This window comes from Apium graveolens, chromosome 8 (genome assembly GCF_009905375.1).
Source record: "Apium graveolens cultivar Ventura chromosome 8, ASM990537v1, whole genome shotgun sequence".
Taxonomy (NCBI): Eukaryota; Viridiplantae; Streptophyta; class Magnoliopsida; order Apiales; family Apiaceae; genus Apium; species Apium graveolens.
In genome coordinates, this window is record NC_133654.1 from 160,871,000 (window position 1) to 160,893,809 (window position 22,810).

General features: G+C 33.5%; 2 protein-coding genes and 1 pseudogene across 5 annotated transcripts; 1 reads left to right on the forward strand and 2 right to left on the reverse strand.

Annotated features, from left to right (window-relative positions):
• The first annotated feature begins 3,659 nt into the window (after window positions 1-3,659).
• LOC141676533 (sm-like protein LSM36B) lies at window positions 3,660-7,403 on the forward strand. 2 transcript variants are annotated; one of them, XM_074482201.1, is made up of 4 exons: window positions 3,660-3,773; window positions 4,923-5,053; window positions 6,892-7,005; window positions 7,085-7,403. In XM_074482201.1, the coding sequence occupies exons 2-4, from the start codon at window positions 4,939-4,941 to the stop codon at window positions 7,129-7,131; spliced, it is 276 nt and encodes a 91-aa protein (XP_074338302.1). In that variant the 5' UTR covers window positions 3,660-3,773; window positions 4,923-4,938; the 3' UTR covers window positions 7,132-7,403. The 2 variants fall into 2 exon arrangements, with proteins under 2 accessions (XP_074338302.1, XP_074338303.1); XM_074482202.1 differs by having other exon boundaries at window positions 3,697-3,773; window positions 4,930-5,053.
• A 1,243-nt stretch (window positions 7,404-8,646) lies between these two features.
• LOC141677624 (uncharacterized) lies at window positions 8,647-17,726 on the reverse strand. Of its 3 annotated transcripts, none has more exons than XM_074483628.1 (15): window positions 17,569-17,726; window positions 16,488-17,113; window positions 16,091-16,403; window positions 15,743-15,889; window positions 15,569-15,657; window positions 15,363-15,455; window positions 13,879-14,005; window positions 12,966-13,030; window positions 12,663-12,837; window positions 12,039-12,230; window positions 11,895-11,942; window positions 11,184-11,330; window positions 10,979-11,061; window positions 10,133-10,248; window positions 8,647-9,110 (listed from the first exon to the last, which is right to left on the reverse strand). In XM_074483628.1, exons 2-15 carry the CDS (start codon window positions 17,060-17,062, stop codon window positions 9,016-9,018), a joined length of 2,265 nt encoding a protein of 754 aa, XP_074339729.1. In that variant the 5' UTR covers window positions 17,063-17,113; window positions 17,569-17,726; the 3' UTR covers window positions 8,647-9,015. The 3 variants fall into 3 exon arrangements, with proteins under 3 accessions (XP_074339729.1, XP_074339730.1, XP_074339732.1); XM_074483629.1 differs by having other exon boundaries at window positions 16,488-17,202; window positions 17,569-17,725; XM_074483631.1 differs by having other exon boundaries at window positions 16,488-17,209; window positions 17,569-17,722.
• Window positions 17,727-19,553: 1,827 nt separating this feature from the next.
• The window catches only part of LOC141680103 (aquaporin TIP1-2-like), a 139,454-nt pseudogene continuing 136,197 nt past the window's right edge, over window positions 19,554-22,810 (reverse strand).

Below are 22,810 nucleotides of genomic sequence, written 5' to 3' on the forward strand. Positions count from 1 at the left end.
CTTCAAGATCATATTCCTTATCCACCAGTGACAGATCATTCAAGAGTTTGACAAATCTGTCATATAAACCAGTTAATGACTCATCAGGTTTTGAGTCAAAGTGCTCATACTCTTGAGTGAGTATAGTCCTCATGTTCTTCTTAATTGAATCAGTTCCATGGCATCTTGTCTCCAAGGCATCCCATATCTCCTTTGCAGTCTTACAGTTAATTACCCTGTTTGACATGACATTATCAATGGCACTATGCAGCAAATGCCTTACCTTTGCATCATTGGCAATAGATGAAATATCTTCAGCTGTATACTCACTTTTCTCCTTTGGTACAGTCTGTGCTGGCTGATCTGCAACTACAACAGAGAGCTTGGTTGGCTTATGTGGACCTTCATTAATTCTGTCAAGGTATTCTGGATTTGTAGCTTCCAGAAATATAGTCATCCTCACTTTCCATATGAGATACACAGAAGGTTTCAGTATGGGAACCCTAATAGTCTCATATCGATTATGGATTTGAGTCTTTGGAGTTTCTTCAGTTTTGGTGGGCTTGGTTGGAGTTTTCTCTTCTTCAGACATGATTGTTTTGGATTTTTACTGTATATGTGTTAACAGATTGCTCTGATACCACTTGTTAGGTCACACACACTGTAGAAGGGGGTTGAATACAGTTTTTAGTACAATCAAATCGAATTAAGAACACAAGTATGAAACACAGAATAATCTTATTAATGAAACAGTATTACAATGGAACCGTTCTCTCTCAGTGATGAACAAATATCACGAGAGCTGCTAGGGTTACAATGAATAATATTCTCGATTAAGATAACACTTATAGTGTAAACCCTATGTTGTGTTTATATAGGCACACGGTTACAAGATAAACTTCTAATTGATATCGAACATAAATCTGTATCCTAAAATATATCAACTAGTTATCTTTTCTTCCAAGTATTCTATTCTTCATAGAATTCTTCTCCATGCATATCTCTTCTTGTGTTTGCCTTAATCTTCTTTCCTTCAATCAGCCGCCTTCCTTATCTGAAAGTCTTCTTAAGTCCTGATATTATCTCCTGATAAATATCTTCTGATATCTTAAGTTCTGATAACTTAAGTTCTGATATCTTAAGTTCTGACTTCAGTATAAGTACTGATTTCCAGTGAAGTCCTGATTTGTCCTGTTAGTTAAGATCTGAAAACTAAACACAAATCATTATTAGACATGACATCAGAAATATATTTAACATTAAGATTGAGTGTTATTAAGGGAAATGGAACTCGTGACAACCCGGATCCCCGACCCCTGATCCCCTGATTTGGGGGTGTTACATATTTCGTTATTAAATCTATTAACTTTGATTTAGCGGCGTAAAAGTGGTGCACCTGGTAACCAGGTGATGGCTGGTGAGTTTCATTACATTACTATTAATATTTTTTTAACCATTCTATTCCTTGTTAATTTGTTTGGTCAACCTATTGTTAGTTACACACATAGTGAATTTTTGGCTTAGTATCTAAGTTCATATAATATAAAAAATAGGCGTACGACATTAATATATGGTCGTTAAATCTCTTCCTTTAGACATAAATTGGGGCTATTATCGGTCTACCTGATTTCAGATATTTTAGAGCTAACTTAATATTTTTATCAGGAACGAATTCCTTATTTTTCTCTCCTTTTTAAATAATAAATTATTCGTTAAATTTATTGTAGATCCATTTTCTAAAGTTGTGAGTTTATTATACTCAATGTGTACCTATTTGTACACATTTTCATTTTCGTTTCGAATAATCTATTCTTGAATTATTGTTGCCTTGGCTAGTTTATATTGTTATTTCGTATTTTTCTTGCGACATTATTTTACTTTATTTCATTTCGTGCAACAAGTCAAGCAACCTTTGGAACCTTATTGTTGGGCTCTTAGACCGATCCGTGTGGGTTAATCATGGACAATGTTCACATGGAGTTCGGAGTAAAGGTGAATTAGGCACCAACTCGTATAAGTGGGTGAGTATAGGAGCGCGTCTCTGGGGTATGAGATGTGATTAGAACGTGATCGCTATTCTATTGTCGGGATGTACTTTACATTCCTTATTTTTTCTTCTAGATTACCGAGGATGGAACCATTATCTTATACTTCGCTGTTGATTAGAGTTTAGGGAGTATAGTTTTGTGTAAGAGACCCATATTTGTACCCACCTTAATTGTTATCCGACCTTACTTTATGATTCATTTTTAGCCTGATTATTTTAAATTGCTATCCTACTGATTCGATAAATATTGATAAATTATTTCAAAACTATATTGTTGACATTTTTGTCATTTTCAGTTTAAATCTCTGTGTTGGTAAGACACAATCTATTCGTATTTATACTTCGTAAATTGTTTAGATTATATTCGTACTGAGCGTTTGGCTCACTTTTTATTGTTTCCTTTCTGCAGGTAAATAGGGGTAAAGCTGGAATAGTGACGAGTAACACCTAATATTTAATTGAGATTCAGCCTAGTGGACTTAATAAATTCGAGAACATCTTTTAGTGGGTTTTACATCCTATTTCTATTATTATTGGAGGATTAGACCATCGATTTTTATTATTTTACTCGATTTTACTACACTATTGCAGTTTAATATAATTTAGACCTGGTCTGATGTTACAGAGGTATTTTATCAAAAAAAAATCCTTTAATAATTTATAAATGGAACTACAGCCTTAATAAAAATTTGGGGTTTTCAAAAATACCCATGTTGCAGAAAATATTTTTAAAAATACGATCTGCAACTAGGGATGGGCATCGGGTCACTACAGGGTCGGGTAGTGCTATCCCCGCCCCCGGTCTGCGACTTCAAACCTGATCCCGGTCCCCGGCCCATTCCCCGTCGGGGACTATATATCATTCTCCATCCCCGGCCCAAACAGGGAACGGGGATCTCTACGGATAATCGGGGATATTTTATTTAAATTAAAAAATTTACTAAATAATTTTTTTATGCAAGGCGTAGAAAAAAATAGCAAAAATTAAATATTATACTACAAATTCTAATAATTTTGTTTTTAATACATGGAATATTATGTAAAATCAAAGTACATTAGTAGTAATTCACTCTCACCTCATACTTTGAAATCGAAAAAGATAGTATCTAAAATATCTCTAACAACATAGAAAATGCAAATTGTCCTTAAAATTTACAAATTTTTTGAAGATAAATAGGTATATATAAATATATTGTAGAGAGGGGAAAAATCGGGTCGGGCACGGGGATCGGGCCATGTAGTCATAAAAAACCGTCATCGGCCCGTTCCACGGTTTTTTCTGAAATCGTCCTTGTTCTCGACCCGTATTCGCAAAAGTCCCCGAATCCCCGCCACTTTCGATGCGGGGATCAGGACGGGATCGGTCGGGTCGGAGTCAATGGTCATCCCATCCGCAACATTTGCAATCTGCAAGCTCTTCTACCCTTATATTCAATTTCGATCAATCTCATTTGCAACATTGATCGTACTTTTATAAATAATTAAAAAAACATGAATATTTTTTATAAATTACCTAAAAAATATTCTCACTTCTCGTTGAAAATTAAATAAAGAACAAAAAAAATACTAGCACCTTATTCTTTTTGAAACAATAAATAGTACTGTATTGATCAATATTTTCATATAGTTTTCACTAAAAATAAAATTAAAAAAATAAAATTAAAATAGAAAGTAATGTAGTGCGGTAGCTTAGCTAGGTCATTATTCCCGTTTCTCAGAAGCCTTCTTCCCCAATTACACTTTAAAGGTACTCTCTCTCTCTCTCTCTCTCTCTCTCTCTCTCTCTCGCATACAGGTTTTGTATCTATACCCTTAAAAGCCTTTCTCGTCTTATGCTTGAATTCCTTAATTGTTGTAAAAAGCTTGTATATATTTGTTACTATTGATATACTCTATTCTGTATAGCTAGCCTGTGAGTTGCTTTAATTTTGGTTAATAAAATGGCGTGTGTGGTACAATTGTTTGAATTTACTTGAAATTTTTAATTTTGTGAATCTATTGTGATAAAGCATTAGAAGAGATTTTGTTTTTTTGTCATTAAAAATGAATGTGTTACTTATGTGATATTATCATATGTTGTTTTAGTAGAAAAACGAATGGATGTTAGAGTATATTTCTGTGCTCATATCTCCGATTATCAAGACTGTTCGCCATGAGGGATTCAGTAGTTAGGAAGTCTCAATTTGAGCTCACAGGTTGATGCGAGATACCAATCGCTTGAATGACGAAATGCTTTTGGACTGACTTTTAAAATACCCAATGTCGAATTGCTAAATTATACTTTTAACTCCTGCAGCTTCTGGCTTTGTTTGCGTCCATGGAATAGTAATTCTCTGTCAAAAAATCAGTTAAGAGAAAAATCTTTGTGTTTTAGAAGGGTAAGGAATTGGTTTTTAAAAATAGCACTCAGTTAAAATTTATCCTTAGTTTAGACTTAAACAAAGGTTTCGGAATTTGACATTCCACTGAGATTATATATGTGTGTGTGTTTATGTATTTGTATTTGTTTAATTTCACAAGTGACGTAATATGTGGAGTGAATATACTTATCTCTGCATTTCGGTTAAATATAAATCACACAATGGATGAAAGTTATCAATATCATATACTTTTATAACTATGTAACTGAAAAGGATAAACATAATTCGTAAAAAGCTGCTTTAATCTAGTTTACTGGGGGTAATGTATCATCTTGTATGCTAAACTTTTTTTGGGATTTTCTTTTCATTATTCATATAACATTGACAATTATAAATGTGATTGTTTTCTATGTTTTAGGTACCATATTATTCTCTACATTTTCATTCCAACAATCCCATTTACACCCTTTGTTATTCTATTACTGGCAGTGAAAATTTGTTTCTAAATCATATTGTGTGACCCGTTATATTTATAGTTTGCAGACAGAAAAGATGAGTGGAACAGGAGAAAAAGGATCAGCGACCACTAAAACTCCAGCTGATTTTCTTAAATCAATCCGCGGGAGACCAGTTGTTGTCAAATTGAATTCTGGAGTTGATTATCGAGGTCTGTAATTACATATGTTCTTCACATGCTACATATCCTACTTCTATGATAATTTAAGTTTTTAACTACACTCAACTGAATGCAATGATGGATGTGAACTGTTTGCTCTTGTCTTCTTGGCTTCTTAATGAAATTGGTTGGTGATTGTGTATTTAAATATGATTAAGAAATTAAAGGGGGTATGTTAGTACCTTGAATTAAAGAAAATGTGTGTTTATTACAATGTACTAGATTACTAAATGACCATAGCTATAAAAATGGCCTTTAGCACTCGCTTAATCTTTAAGCCCAAAGCCCAACAGAGCGCTTGTTTGTATTTTGCTTTGTAAAATCCAACCTTTTGTAAGTAGCCCCCTTGACCGCTGATAAGTGGGAAGGGCTAAAGGCTTTTCACCATTTTCACAGGAAGGGCCTTTTCTGACTTTCTAAATGTCGCAATTATTCAATCAGCAAAATTACAACAAAATTCAATTTCATGCTGTTAGAGTTCGAGTTTTTTTTGGTAATATATAAATTAGTAGCGTACCATCTTGGATATTGTTAAATGTTTTTTTGTGGATTAGTATTGTTTTTTCGCTGCTTATTTACTTATCATATGTGTTAAATCTATTAAGTTTATTGATTATGATTTGCCTAAATCAGTGTACACATTATCTGGATAGTAGTAATAGCATGATTACTATATGTCTGTCTCTATCGTGTTTTATGTGGATTTGTGTACGAAAATGGATGCAGGAGTGTGTCCAGGTTGTGTGGGATTATTTTAGGTTCTTAGTGTTGGAGTTGTGTAAGTAGCTTGTTTTTAATACATGTAAACTATTCAATGACAATGATTCTTGCACTTCGTAAGAAATCAGTTATGACTTCAAAGTTCTTTATTTTAATTCTACATTTTCATATATCTGAACTTCGAAGTGGTGAAAATAAACTGAAATTTATCTTTTTAGAATAAATACTTTATTATAACAAAGAGAAACTTGTCGATGCTTTGGCTGATGTCATTTCTCATTTCGGTACTGATGGATAGATTGGGATTAAATTGAATAACAATGACTGTCTAAGGTGATTATGGCCATCTTGGCTGTAATAGTGGTAACACCCTCGCCCCCTTGTGGAATGTTGAGAAAAAAGAGGCTTAATGTATTGCAAGATGGAAAAAAAGAGAGAAAGATTAATGTATTGCAAGATGAAATATTTATTACTCCACTGCACCCAGGACCAATAATATCCACTTATGTCAGTCGTGTCTTTACTCTTTGATGTAATGATGTCACGCAGCACAACCATACCATTGAGATTTATGCTGACATTAATTTATCATCTCAATATGTAATGCTAATTGCATGTAACACATTCACACATCTCTAGTTCTCTGACCACTTTGTCGAATCTTATTATTCCTGTATACAAATGATTTGACATCTGAGATACATAATTGGTGTTTTAGAAGCGAATGTTCAGGTCAAGGTGCTTAGTTTCTGCATAGATGGGTGTTTGATCAGCTTGTTTCCTAGTCAGCTTTAAAGTTTTAATACTACATGATTCTACTTGTAAAGGTTATATACTCTACTAATCAAAAGTCATAGTTAGTGTGGAAGTAAATGATTAGATATTTGTAATGCTACTTGGTACTTATTTGTTATTACTATACCTTTTTATTTGAAAATCATGGATATTCGTTCTCACTTCACCATTGTTATGGTCTCTGAAACTGGTAGTTCTTGTTTTCTAATCAGTTCTTAACCTTCCTCCATTGTTATGGTCTGAAATGCAAAGGATCACTATTATGAAATCCATGGTATGGGAGATGTTGATTAATGATTTCTTTACTTTTGCAGGTATCTTAGCATGTCTTGATGGATATATGAATATCGCTATGGAACAAACAGAGGAATATGTTAATGGCCAACTTAAAAATAAATACGGGGATGCATTCATTCGAGGAAACAATGGTAAACAATTTATGAAATCCTAATACTTTTGAACTACTAATTATATGAGATGATAATAACTGCAAGTACTTTAATGCAGTGCTCTATATCAGTACATCGAAGACAACACTTGGAGATGGGGCATAGTTAATTGTTTACAAGAGATCCTCGGTTCATATATGATCACGCTTGTAACAGCATTACAAGTTCTAGTATATTCTGAGTTCTGTTGTTAATGGTACTTTAAAGTTCTAACAACTAGAAGATGGACAAACTATTGTTGTAAGTTCAGCTTCAGTAGTTCAGTAAATTGAGAATTATGTTTTATGTTCTTGATTAACACTCGGATTGTAAGCAGGAAAGGTAATTAAATTTTTATTGCAATATCAGAATTGATGGTACATCTTGAATTTGGTTGACGTGCTTTTAGCACTCCTGCTTCATTTATCATTCGAACTCAGAGCTTAATGTTTGCTAATTTTTAGTCGATGTCTGTAGGTGTAGATGTTAACCATATGTTTCAAAGTCGGACCATATTGTTTACCTTGTCCATTCCCGCTAGGGGTGTTCAAAAATCTGTCAAACCGTTAATCTGGACCAGACAACAACAATCTAAACCAAGAAAAATTGAAACCGGTAAAACTGTTGTGATGGTTTGGTTAACCGTATTTTAAAACCGTTTAAACTAAACTGGACTATTATACAATAATATATACAATGTTCTAGTATAGATTTATGAATTAAGATTATAAATAATCTGTGTATGTGAGTGTGTATTACATTAAAAGCATCATATGATTGTATAAATATATAAAAAAGTTGAGTTAATTGTTAATATGAGGTAGTTTTAGTAACATGTGTGTATTTATTTAAATTAAATGAAGGTATATGCACGTCTTATCTAAACTAAATAATAGTACTTATATGTAAGATATACTAATATATGATAAACTTCATGTTATATTTTCTTAAATAGGCGATTCATTGTAAGTTTAACAAAAATGAAATAAAAATAAATGATTGAGTTCAAACAGTGGTTCGAAACCAAATCGATCCGTTAATCTATGGCCTGGTTTGTTTTGGTCTTGGCATTTAATTTGTCTGATTTGGTTTTGTGTTTTAAAAACCCGTTCATACTGGTTAGATTTGAGAAAAGCGAGAATCTGGACCAAATCAATCGTTGAACGCCCCTAATTCCTGCCCCAAGTAAATTGTTGAAAGGGTCGCTGTGCCCAAACGTGAAAAAATATGTAATTACCCGTGCCGACCCGTGACCATATCAGATTCTGAAATGCAGAGTTGTCAGACAAATTAATCTTGTTAATGTTTTAGAGGACCAAAGCACTGGCAAGTATTTTCTACTTGTTTGGTAAAAGAGAAAAGTATATTGTACTGGCCTATATTCTTGTGGCAAGTAATATGCTGCTGAACACAGTTGAAGTTATACATTGCAAAAGCTTGAACAATCTTCAATAAACCAGCAAATCACACTACTTTAATTGACCAAAGATAATTATTTTTGCTTTAATGGCACAAACAGAACTTGAACTAGATTATATTTATCAAATTGAACAAAACTTGAACTAGATTCATAGTTAAAGAGAGGGCATGTTTCTCAAAACCCAAGCTATTTTTATAATATCCCAGTCACGGGCCCACATGCCCAAACAAAAAAACCTTGTTACTTGGCATTAATAAAATAAGGATGTCAATGTAATACATGGACATAGTTGAATTCTCATATATAAGGATCACTCTACAGTCTACATCAACGGAATAGACTTTTTGGTAACTACCGGGACAATTTGCAACCACATTTCTTTATATGGTGACGTGAAAACAGATCAAGGACCAGTTACATGCCATATGCCAATGGCAAACAAAATATTAGACAACTGTACCCCCAACAAATATTAGCTACTAGGTAACGATCAAATTGGGCCCTCATGAGAAACGAATAATTCTCTAGAAAGGCACTGAAGTTGTGGGATTTATGTGTATGAACCCGAACTATCACTAGCCTTGCTGTTACTACACTCTATCATCTGCATTAGCATCTTCTTCTGCATTGATATCTTCTGCTCGAATGCCCAACTTCACAATGTCTTCAACAAGAATTTTACCATCTGCGTTAACGTAGATGAGGAAATTCATTAACAGAGAGAACTAAAATGATAATTATTTTACAAGCCTAATAGACAAAGCAAAGATTCATTTTTTTTAATTCAACAGTTAAATACTTTAACAGCAAGAAGACGCGTTTATGTATAAAGCTTTAGAAAGTAGATCTTCAGCTGATTGACATAAACTTTGCCCTCTTCTAAATACCATGCAGTTCCAAATACCACTGTCAAGAATGTTATGACGGCAATTACAGTTAATGCTTAATCTTTGTGTAACGAAGTTTTAGAAAAGAACCCAAGTGGGGGAATGCAAATCTAAATATCTCTCTACATTGGAGGTGGTTCTACTACTGACATGGACTTCCCTCCACAAATCTTAGGCATTGAAGGGAATTTATGTTCACTGTTCAATCCCTTCCGCACCTCAAACTACACAGCTCACATTGGCAACAGTAATTTTCCCAATGAAATATGCACTTCAGTAATGTTGCTGCTAGAGCATTAGAAAACTAGGATTAAATTTGTTCCGACTATCTGCCCTTCAGTGATATGAAACATCTCGCAGAAACTAGTCTGCTACAAAGTCTGTATACCCAGCAACAATTTTTTTAAAACTTCCAGAAAAACTGTTAATTGAATCTTTTAAGCATCCTTGTACTGTATATCTCAACTTAAGAATTTATTTAAGAAATTTAAGAATCTACTTGTCTCAGCACACATCTTCCAGAAACGAAACCACTCTACTTCCAAATTCAAATCTAAATTAGATACTAAATTATGATATATGATCCCTGAAATTCTCCCGAGTCCTGTCCATTAATCCATCAATTACCTTGGCTGCCCAAAGAGTTTGCACAAACATATATACACTGACGTCAAAATTATAGCCACAAATAACATACTAAAAACCTTGTATAAAGAACCTTCATAGTGCTGAAGATGATATACACAATTTAAAAGACAGGAACGCATTTCTTTCTTGTATATGCAAATCATGAAATCAAAATTGTTAAAATGGTACTGACCCTTATCTTTTGAAAGGTTGCTGATAAGTTCTTGAATCCCCTCTCTGCCCAGAGTATCCTTCAAGTACTGGGCTGCATCTGCCACCTCCTCTTGAGTAACTTTCCCATCATAATCACTGAAGTAAAACAGTGTCAGCTATTTTAAAGGATGACACTAGATATATACTCTTCAAAACCTTAATTAAATCTGACAGATATACATCTAATATAGTTACCAAGTTTTTCATTTTTATATTTGCGGGAGTAAATTATGGCTAATACTGCATGTTAAAGTTTACATAGGTACTATATAATGGGATTCAAATGGTTAGGGGTATTGGATAACATGTAATAAGAATGATTAGAAGTTTCACATCCGCTGGCACCTCGAGCCCTTACTACGCCTTGAAACGTTTCAAAACTGACTTCTAAGAGCTTAAAGCATACACACAACACCTCGAGCCCTTACTACGCCTTGAAACGTTTCAAAACTGACTTCTAAGAGCTTAAAGCATACACACAACACTACGAAAAGTAATTAAATATTGTAAGATAATGCAACTTCATATAATATAGTAGATTTAGTTACTATTTTGTGATGTATGTTAGGAATCATGAGTTTATGTCTTCATGTTGTTTGTTAGTTCAGTTCTTGCTGTCTTGTCATGGAACAGTCTGCTTTATACTTGTCGTATTGACAGCTTACGGTTTTATAAATGTCATCATAATTACGGCACATTTTTGTAAACCACCTGTGTCAATAAATTCGACAGGTAGCTGATAAACTTTAAACAGCATACCGACTCATTTACTATTACAAAAAAATTAAATTAAATGTATGGTGTAATATAGAGAAATTCTATTTACCGATCAAGAAATCGCCAACGATCACCAATTTTCGCATCCACATCATCAATTTCTTTTTCAAGTTTTTGGAGCATGGCATCAACCTGAATTGAAAAATAAAAATTGTGAGGGATATTTCATGACAAGTGTAAATATAGCAGAACAGATCCCGGTACATCTTTTACTCACTTATTTTTTTGCGAATTCATTAAATTTGCAGACTTACCCTATCTATTAGTACTGATGAAACCTCATCACCGTCATTTACTTCAGCATCTTGGTCATTTTCCTCATAGGCAGCTCTATATGCCTTCATGGCTTCTTTCTCACCATCCACACCCTCTTTGTCCTTCACACTATTGTAAAGATCTATCTGAAATAGAAAATAAAAAGACTGTCATGAGCAATAAATCTTGGACACACTTAATATTAAAATATTCATTCACATATTAAAATTTTCCATGATTCCTAGATGTAAGATCTTAGATCTCCATATATAGAAAATACGAGGAACAGAATTAATGACAAAAGAATTATAATATTGGATTTAGGAATTGAAAGCCTGGAAGCCAGAGTTACAGAACTTGATGGCTCATTTGCTGACGGCATATAGAAAGATTGGCATGCAATTCTATCGAACTCTATCAGTGAAACAATTACTAAACATCAACACATTGCATGGCCGGAAATGAAAGTAAACAAAAGTTCTGTAAGCACAAACATGACAGCACACTCGAGAGAATTATAATATAAAAGTGTAAAATGAAATGAAAGAAATATAGGACTAGTTCAGACTGTTTGTTCACTTCTCACTCACAGTATAATAGTTCACAAAAATAATAACGAAACTCATACAGTATTAAGTGGGGAGAGAATTCTTTCAAATAGTACTCCATGTTGCAGAAAAATGACTCCCTATGTTTGTGATTAGATTTACCTCTTTCTTAACGAGCTTCAAAAATTCTTCACGCTCTGTACTCACAGACTGCACATATCAGCACAAAAATATTAGCATTTAATGCTGGAAACAGTAATGACATATTCGTCAGTGCAAACAAAATTTCATGCAAGTGATGCTTACAGATGCAGAAGCTAAAACAGCGATAGCACGACTAAGTTCACAAAGTTGCTCCTGTTTGTCCACGGCTCTTGCTCTAGCTTGTTCCTGTGCTTCTTTTGCAGTTGGAATGGTCATCTCTTTTAGAGCTAGATCCTCTTGAGTAGCATCAGACTGCTTCTTCTTCGATTCCTTTTCCTCTTTTTCTTCCTCTTCCTATCAAAACACGAATAAAAACTGGTTAGGTAGGATTAAGCATTATTGTAAAAGCATGGCAAAAAACTATTGCAGGTCAACAATTATGTGCCTATGTATTTGTAGTGTTTCTTTCTCTCTTTTTTTAGGCCTTTTTCGAATTAAGGCTGGAGCCTTTTAGGTGCACGTCTTTAAGAGTAAACCTAAAGACTTTTGTAATAAAATCGAGATTTCACCAATTGAAATTTTTTCTTTCATTTATCCCTGAATAAACCACAGCCATGACCACGCCATTCTTTTTGTACACTTGCATCAAAGTGTGGCGGGTAATCAACTGTCTAGGGGTGAGTAATTAACTTACAGTATGGGACACTACAGGATGACCATGTTGTAACCTCAAATACTCATTGAACCGGGAGACCTAATTAAGTCTCAACAAGATAAAAAATAAACCTTAATAAGTTCCTCTTGCATTTCCAGAAACTCGAGTTTTCTACGCCTTTCGGAAACAGAATCTTCAGATGGCAGGGTTGTGATGCCGACAGTATCTACAACTTCATCTGGAAGTGAAGACAGTGTAGCTAGAACAGCTTCTTCAGGCTTTAACTTTCCGGTCACGGTGAAGGCTCTGCAAATGAAATGGAATGATATTTACAACACATAACCAGAAAAAGTAAAAGATCACTTGTAAATCCAAAAAATGGTGGCTCGGAACGTCTAAACAAGCACAAATGAGTGAATGGATGTTAAATATACCTTGAGAGGATGAGAAGTGAAGATGGCATGGAATGATTAAGTGATAAATCCAACCAGTCACGAAGCTGCACAATAGAAGCTATATCAGAGAAATTTAAGTCCAAATATCTTATTGTACAGAACTTTTACTCCTTAAAAGCTCTGCAGAAAGCGAATCTATTATGCCAACCAAGGCCTTCTTAGCTACATCAGTTCAAGTTTCAAATATGCAGTTTAAACAAATTAGTCACCAGGGACATAACTCAGGGTAAGATTTAATTGTTAATTCATTTTGTTTTACTTGCACATTTTACTGTTTTAGGGATCTATGAAGAGGGTTTGGAAATTAAACATACTCATTAAACTGAAAGAATGAAGATACACGTCACAAATTTCTTTTGTTTTTAACTTCCTCACCATATTATGCATCCCTTGTGTTTCCCTCAGAAAATAGTATCCTGCTGATACTAATATTCAGTTGTAGGAAATTTGAAAGCTTATCAGTTTTATATGAAAAGTGCCAACACTTCAATGAAAAATTTAAAAAATGTTTTTTTTCGGCAAGTTCAGTGCAACGAGTTCAAGAGAAACAGATCAAATGATTAAAGCATAACCACGTAGACATCTACTTTGCCTAATTTTCAGTAACACAAACCAGGAAGCAGGACACAATAGACCATTATTTCATCCTGTAGTAAAGGACTACCAACTTGTGAACAGATATAACAATTTACAAGTGCCAGTTTGACAGGGGATGCCTAACAAAAATTTGTTTAAGTGGTTCCCGTGCATTGCTTCATTTGACATAGACAGTCTTGGCTGCTAAATCCGAACCTTGCAACTAGACACCCTAATTTCGTGGTTCTGAATACTAACTGCTGTGATAATTAATATTTAACAATAAATAAGCAGCTCAAAATTTTGCTCAAAGAACCTGTTGACGCATTTCTTCCACTGAATTATATCCAAGCATGCCTCGTTCTCGACAATCTTCACGAAGTTCTTCTTCTGAAAGAGACTCCACGCCCTCGGCTTGGATTAATTTATCATCTTTTTTAATCCTACATGCAGAAGATATAATCAATAACACTGAGATATATGCACAATACTAATGCTTGCATATATATCCAAAGAAACGAGCCCCAAAAATACTTTGCAATAAAGCAACACAGAATTAAAATTAGATCCTTTGTAAAAAGTAATTAACAGTTATGATCAGAACTTTTAATATGTAGTATGAAAAGGTAATTTAGATAAATCATAAATCATTCCCCACATTCTCAGCAATTGACCAATTCCTTCAACAAAGGATAGTCTTAACAAACAGGTGTTATTTTTTTAATGTCGTCTAAATCCTGCACTTGTTTGGATCTCTTTCTTCTACGAGCATTGGACCTTTACATAAACATCATTTCAGCAAGACAACTTGTAACTAAGCAGGCAACCTTGAATATGGGTTGACAAGTCTATGGGCAAACTTTAAGATATGCTTACCTTCAACTTTTCAGATTTTAGCACATCATTTCGTTGTTAAACATTTTACTACATATATTTAGCTCATAATTTATATAATAATGTCATGGACTAGGGTTCTTAAACAGAAATCATGATAATGGGGCAGAGAAATCACTAATAAATTAGAGATGAGATCAGACATAGTTTCGGATTACATATAACGCCCTAAACTACAACCCAAAGCATACTGGAGTATTCAAGTACCCACTCATGCCAGTCCATAACATTTTAGAGCTGGCAATTTTGGTATACATTAGTTGTTGATTTGTTCTTACAAAGGCCTCAAATGTATGCATTCTAATATATGTGGGATGTTACATTAGAGGCATGAATAATATTAACTCCGATTTTTTCACAAGGACTTTAAAAGCCTAAAAGGTCAGTATATGGTTCCTGTTACTTGAAAAGAAGAAAATAGTTTAGTAAAATTGTAAATTGCTGCAATGTTCAATTTTAATTGAATATACAATATGCAAGCCAACTCACTGAGTGTTAAAATTAGAGCCTGGTAAGTTAAAGAGAGATCCATGTGAAGAGGAGCTATGACTGATTAGGTAACTAGTAAGTACATTCAATTAAACACCTTATGTAGAAAAGGCCATAGAAATGATAATATATTCCTCCTTAAAAACAATGAAAAATTATTACTATGAAAAAGATGATACTACTACTCTACTAGAGTTCAACTCTGAGTATAAAAATAAGAATATTTTAATACAGCTCAATAAATGAAAAGGACAGGCTTAAGCTCATGCAATGATGCAACTAAATACCTTGTAGTCACAAATTGTAAAAGTATTTAGTTTCAGCAATTCAAACGGAAGTTACAACAGTCAACTGAGCTTTTACCATATAGCATTGCATTCAAGACGATGGTTTCATATAAAAATGGATTTGACTTACGATTTCAATCTTTTCCGTAGCATGAAACGCAAATAAGCATCTGTTCCGTAAGGAGTAATTCCCATATACTTGCACATATTAACTAATCGAGGCCTGTAAAACAGAACAAAGGGAAACAGTGATCATTAATCAAGCAAAAGAAAAAAAAATACTATCACATTGAATTGACTAACCCAAATTATTAAAAAGGTTGCTACATGTCCTACCTGCTAATATTGTCTAATGTAAGCTCATCATTAAACAACTTGGCGAAGCCCAAAATTTCCTCATTGGAGACAACTGCACCAGTTCTAACCTACATGAGAATAACAAGTAGTTAGTAAAAATACAAAACTAAGACTTTAAAAATGATATGGAATAACACTTGACTGCAAACTGACCTTGTTAACAAAATCATCAAGATCTTCGGCCGTTTGTTTGATGTCTCCACTCCGCGAATTTTGAACTTCCTTCGCCATTTCTCTGGCTGTGTCCTGGAGAAATTTTGCATATTCTATCCGTGCTTTTAGTTTCCTTTTCATTGCTTCCTGCAAAGATAGAACCATATTTGGTCAACAATAATGGTCATTAAGGAGACTAACTATCGATTTGGTAGGATAGTTGATCAAACTGGCATAATTTGCTGTGGCATGCAAATGATAATTATTTATTGGAAACACGGTTACAGTATTTACAAAGTTTTTTTCAGTGTAAAACAAAACAAGATGGCAAAAAAAGAAAAAGAGAACCTGCTCTTTCATCTTGTCTTGAAAAGTTGATGGTAACATGTTGGGAAATAATTTGAGGAATACTGGCAACAGAAATTCCATGAAGGGAACAACAATGAAGATAGCAACAGGGACAAGCCTGAAAATATCAGCTGTGGTTCGTGTAAGTTGCTGCCTCTCCCTCCTAGATAAACTCTTCCCACGAGCAAGCTTTACTAGCAGCCGAGAACAAATTCTCACATCCGCACCAAGAAGCTTAATGCCTAACCAGTAATGTTGCAGTGTTGATACAAATTCATTTTTCCAGTGAACAAGTTTCTTCGCCCAGTCTTCCCTGTGAAGAAAAAGATATTACACATACAAATTGTCAAAGGTTCTTCATATTCAGAACTAACATTCAACTACGAAACTTACTAACCTGCTCATGGATGCCACAGCTCTCAGAGCTGGACCAATGCCTAAGATAGTGGTCCATACTTTACGCAAAATTGTAACTGCAACATTATGAGACTCTTGCAGACGTTTGGCTTTTGCTTTAGCTTTGGCAGTACTCAACCCTTCAACAGCCTGGTCGCAGTCTTCTGCAGATGCTTCCTTTCTCTTCTTGGCAACCAATTCCTCATTACGCTCATCATCACCGTCCAAATTAGGTTGCCCTGCTGTAGCTGTGGAAGCATACCGAATAAACTGCGAACTTTGCCTTGGACCCATTACGAAACCAAAACCCGGCTTTCCATAACAACTAGTCCTAAATAATCCTAATGCAGAAGTTTTGAACAATTCCCCGTTTACAAAGAGTGCAACATCATCATTTTTCTTGCTATCCGTCTCTTGAGAAGGAAAATGACTAAAAGTGCTAACAGCGCGAGATTCCAAAAGCTGGCCAGTATACTGGCCTTGAGCCACATCCCGTAAACCAAGAAAACACCGAGCAGAAACACTCAGATGATCGGAAATAACCTTTCTCCTCCTCAAAAGCGCTCCAGAAGCCATTAGCCTCAAAAACCGTTGTGTCAGTAAGAGCACAATAACATCTCAATCAAGCTTCACACGAAACAAAACAACTCCACCAATCAATTAAAAATCTCCCCAAAATGCTTAAATTAAACCTAATCGTAACCAAACGCAAAGACCTGTTTCCTTAAGCGGCATTGCACATTGGACAAATCGATATTTAATTAGAAACACAAAATTACGAAAATAACAAATAGAATCTCATTGTGGTGAGTATATAACATGTTACAGGCTCTACAATCAGAAGAACAGGAGCTTAATAACATTTACCACACATTTATGTAAATATTTAAAAATATACAAAATATAAAAATGAGATAATTATAAGAAAGAAACAAGTCCTAAATAAAGTTGGGGGAAGATAAACCCTAAATTTACTAGTTATAATAAAGCCAAAACAAATCACCAAAAAATATTAATAAATGAAAAATAGACACGGATATACATACACATATAGATACAAGAGGATATGTTTCGTTACTTACAATTAAACCACAACAATGGAGTCTCGACAGGAAAACAACGTCAGGGGGTTTAAGCTCTCACTGTATATATAGATACAAAGAGTGTGTGTGTGCATATGTAGTTCAGTAATGAAACGGCTGCGAGGCCCCCAAATCTTTTTGTGCAAGAAAACGAATTCATTTTTTTTGATAATATTCTCATTTTATTAGTTTACTACTGCTACTACTTTTTATTTTATTTTTTATTTTCAATAATTCCTATCTTATAATCCGTGCAAACGAGCTGTCTTATTTTATTATTTATATAGGAAAAAGAGTGGATCTGCAAGGTTTCAAATGAATAGGCTTATTCGAAAAAAAGCCTTATTCTTTGGAAAATCTATTTCCACTCTACGAGAACTCCGAATCATTCTCTTGAAATTATATATATTAACATTTATATATTTACATTTAAATTTTTGTTATTCATTAATGACCATATTGTTAACATCACCCAAAATTGCATGTTATTTTAGATTGGGATAATTTTTAAATCTCTTTGTTAGTGTTAGGATAAAAATGCATTAAACAGTTAGTTACTTGTTAAATTTCAAAAATAAAAATATATGTCTTCATATAAATTATATTATTCCTACTTTGACAACCATTTATCAAATAATGTTGTTATAGTCATTGGACTTGTATTTGCGTGCAAATGACCTATGTTTCAGCTACATTCATCTTAAAATTATGCTAATCAATTTTTTTTTCTAACACTATAGTGCCATATATCACTAAAATTTTAGATTGCTAAATCAAACCTCTTCAATCTCATACTTCTATTTTATATCTACTACACTTTTGCATGCTCCATTTTAAACAACATAAAGCATGCACAAATACCTTCTTATACCTTGTATTATGTTATATATAGTAATAACTTGTTAATGCACCGAGTAAAGGTACACATGCAAGTGAGGTTGAGGGCACTATTTGAAATTAGTTCTACAATTTTGTAGAAACTAAATTATTACATTTGCTTTATTGGTTTTAAAATCGTGTGTTGTAGCGGCCAGTGTTTTGTAGCACCTAGAGGTTGCAAAGGTTCTCAAAGAGTTTACAAACTCAATCTGAAAAAAAAATTGATTCTATTATACATTTGATGTGTGGTTCTATTATACATCTGGTGTGTGGTAATCCTCAATAAATATACTAATCATCAACCGATAAGAACAAAGTAAAAGAAAGATTCAAATGCTGTTTAAGAATATTTGCCCTTAGTATTCATTCCTTTTAGATTTCGTATACATTAATCTAAAACAATACCCAAACTAAATAAGAAAAAAATTGCATTTGCAATTTTCAATGCAAGAGCGAGAGGGTGCATTCTAATATTCAACTTAAATTTTTACAATAAGTGTATTAACAATGTTGATAGAATACATGACATATATGTATGATCGATATTTTGAAGACCTAATGTATCAAACTATACAACAGTATCTCTTACTGAAGTAAAATAAAAACTAAATGAAATCAAATTAGACAACCACATGAAAATCCTAATTCGAGGCATTCTTATAAGCAATCAACACCTGAACCCAAGATACCAAAACCTTGATTACCTTATCTCATAACCTCTTCACATATAACCCGTAAACAATTCGATTGAAAGTTCATCAGATGTCCTCTAAAACATATTATCAATTGATATATATATATATTAGAATTTATGAAATTTCTTACATGATTACCTTATATGCATCTTTTTCACGTTGGTCATCTCCAACATATATGGGGAGCATATTATCATCATTAGTATATCCTACATCAATGTTGAAACAATTATTTATCTTTTCACGAGGCACTAATTAAATTTTCATAAATCTTGAAGAAAAGACATAACTTTACTCGCTTAAAGTTTGAGTAAAAACTCACAAGTCTCCTCTTTGTCCCAATCAAGCATGGGTCTAACCTTTAAAACCTAATCGACGGGTGACAAAATAATTAGTCTGAATTTTACAAACTTACATATCTTTAAAGATCTGATAAACAATTACAACAACAGAAAGATCTAGAAACGAACCAAGCCAGTACACCCAGTGGCTAGACCACGACCAACTAATACCGCAACTGGTCCAAAAGACACAGTTGGATTCATTGATGCACCATCAAAGACACCACGAGCTAATATGTTAGCTCCTACGATAAAACTGATTGCAAAAGGAACAATTATTTCAAAACTACCATATCTATTATTTATAAAATACAATAACAGGGGGTTTGATGAGCAATTTAAATAATATGACAATTAAACCCCTACATTAATATCTATATTATATTTATTTCACCCCATCATTCATTTATTAAAAATTATTAATTATTTTATAATTAATATGTGCATACATACATTAATGCTTACATACTTACAATTAATATATACATATATATAATAATACATGCATGCTTACATATATATACATATATATATATACATATATACACACACACATACTATCATACATACATACATACATAGATACATAAATACATACACACACATACATAAATACATACATACATGCATATACACACACACATATGTAGGTCTCAATATATTTGTAGAAGGGGGGTTGAATACAAACAATACCGTTTAATCGAATAAAATGCGGAATAAAAAAGTGAAACAAAATTCAAGTTAAATAAAACTATTATTAAACTTGAAAGGTGTTACAACAACCGTATCGTTTAAAAGGATTAATCTCAAATAAATTATTCCAAATCTAGAATAAATTCGACATGAACTTTTTCTATTTTTGTAATAAAAAGGATCAAATGCTAAATGCAATTTGAGATTAAGTTCTAGGGATTTTGATCCGCTAGATAGTTACACAAGAACAAGAAAAGGATTTCTAGTGCATTAGATTTAACAATGAATACTAGAAATAAATGATCTGTGAAATTGCAATAAGTTCTCTGCAGTTTTCTTTTGTTCTGTGTTCTTCTGTGTTTTACATTCAATACTCTTTGTCTTGTTGAAAAACAGCTGCTGTTGTTAAGTAAACAAAACAATCCACTTGATCCAGAAAGACTTTCGGCAAGACAATTCATTTGAACTAGAAAGACTTTCGGCAAGACAATCCATTTGAACTGGCAAGACAATCAAATGAACTGGCATGACTTTCGGTATGACTATTGATTGTCATACCGATTGTCTTGCTAATACAAAAGATAGTCTTGCTGAATTAATATAGAATATTAATTCAAAATCAATTCTGAAAATACATAATATTAATTCAGAATTAATTAATCAATTAATTCAATTAATCAATAAATTAATCTTTACAGATATAATTTATTCTCTTAATTAAATTATACGACTTAATTAATTAATAGAGAATTAATACTACTCTTGAACATCAACCATTCTTCTGAAAATCTTCTGATAATTATGAATCAATTCCACACTTCAATGTTGACACTCGATGTACTGTCTGGTTCATGAGTGACTAACTTCCGTGACGTTTCTTCATGCCTTGACTTTGATACTCTTGATTTTCTTCAGACTAAATCCTTGTAATTAATTGATACCCTGACGAGATCTCTGTCACTTGATTAAATTCACAATCTTGATTTATATCACTGAGGCTTGATCAATTTCTTGAGCTTCTTCCAGTGAATTAAGTCATCAAGTTTGTAGAAGAACGGAAAGGCATATGTCATAGCCTATTTGTTTATTCGAGGATTTAACTCAACTCAAATAAGGATGTAACAAGTAAATAGTGGTTCTATCGTCAGAGAGATCTCTCATAGTAACATATGTCAAAGGATTAAGTAACATTGTTCGTCTACAGACTTGATGACTTAATTCACTGGAAGAAGCTCAAGAAATTGATCAAGCCTCAGTGATATAAATCAAGATTGTGGATTTAATCAAGTGACAGAGATCTCGTCAGGGTATCAATTAATTACAAGGATTTAGTCTGAAGAAAATCAAGAGTATCAAGGTCAAGGCATGAAGAAACGTCACGGAAGTTAGTCACTCATGAACCAGACAGTACATCGAGTGTCAACATTGAAGTGGTGGAATTGATTCATAATTGACAGTGATTTTCAGAAGAATGGTTGCTGCTCAAGAGTAGTATTAATTCTCTATTAATTAATTAAGTCGTATAATTTAATTAAGAAAATAAATTATATCTGCAAAGATTAATTTATTGATTAATTGAATTAATTGATTAATTAATTCTGAATTAATATTATGTATTTTCAGAATTGATTTTGAATTAATATTCTATATTAATCCAGCAAGACTTTCTTTTGTATTAGCAAGACAATCGGTATGACAATCAATAGTCATACCGAAAGTCGTGCCAGTTCATTTGATTGTCTTGTGATAAGTGGCATTTTATACCACTTAGAACGTCTTAAAATGGCTTAAATTGATGTCTTGAAATCAAGTATTTTGTGTATTTGATACATTTTTCTAGTGTTTATGCATTTCAGGGTATTAGTTGCATTTCGGGGGAGGAATCATCAAGAATAAGCCTTGGCATGTGTTCACCATTGCGAGAGGAAAGGAACGGGCAGATTACGGCGAAGAAACGGAGCAAACTTGGATTTTTTCTAGTAGAGGCCTGCGCGCCCGCGCAGCTATGCTGAGCGGCCGCGCAGCAACCTGCCGCGCAGCTATGCTGAGCGGCCGCGCAGGGTCGGGAATTTTGCTGAATTATTTTAGACTTCTACTTCTGTTTGGCTTCCAACTTCTATGTAATCTGAGTTTTATGGGACTATTATATAAGTAGATTTGAGACGTTTTCACAGGGGAATTGGAAGAAGAAGAAGATTGTGTTTTACGCAAGAAGCGAAGGAGATAAGGAAGAAGACCGATTTAGCACACCGCAACGAAGAGGAAGCATATTTTCTTGTGATTCTTGTTTCGTTGTAACGTTGGATGCTAGTTTTCTTGCTTTGACTTATTTACTCTTGTGACGTACTCTGTTTTAATATAATTAGTTTAGTTATTATTTTCTTGTGTTTGTTTATCATGATTTCATATGAACCCATGATGGTGATAAGTTCTATTATGGGCTAATCGTGATCATGGGGTTGCAACGGATTTATTATGGAACTCTTTAGTTAATTGTTTAATACTTTAGTGTGTGATGATTGCTTGATATCTAGTATTGGTTGTGCGTATTCGTCTTATGTGCATCGCGAACATATAAGATAGGGTGTTAATCTCTTGTGAAGCGACAGTGGATCTTGAGATTTAGAACTTGCC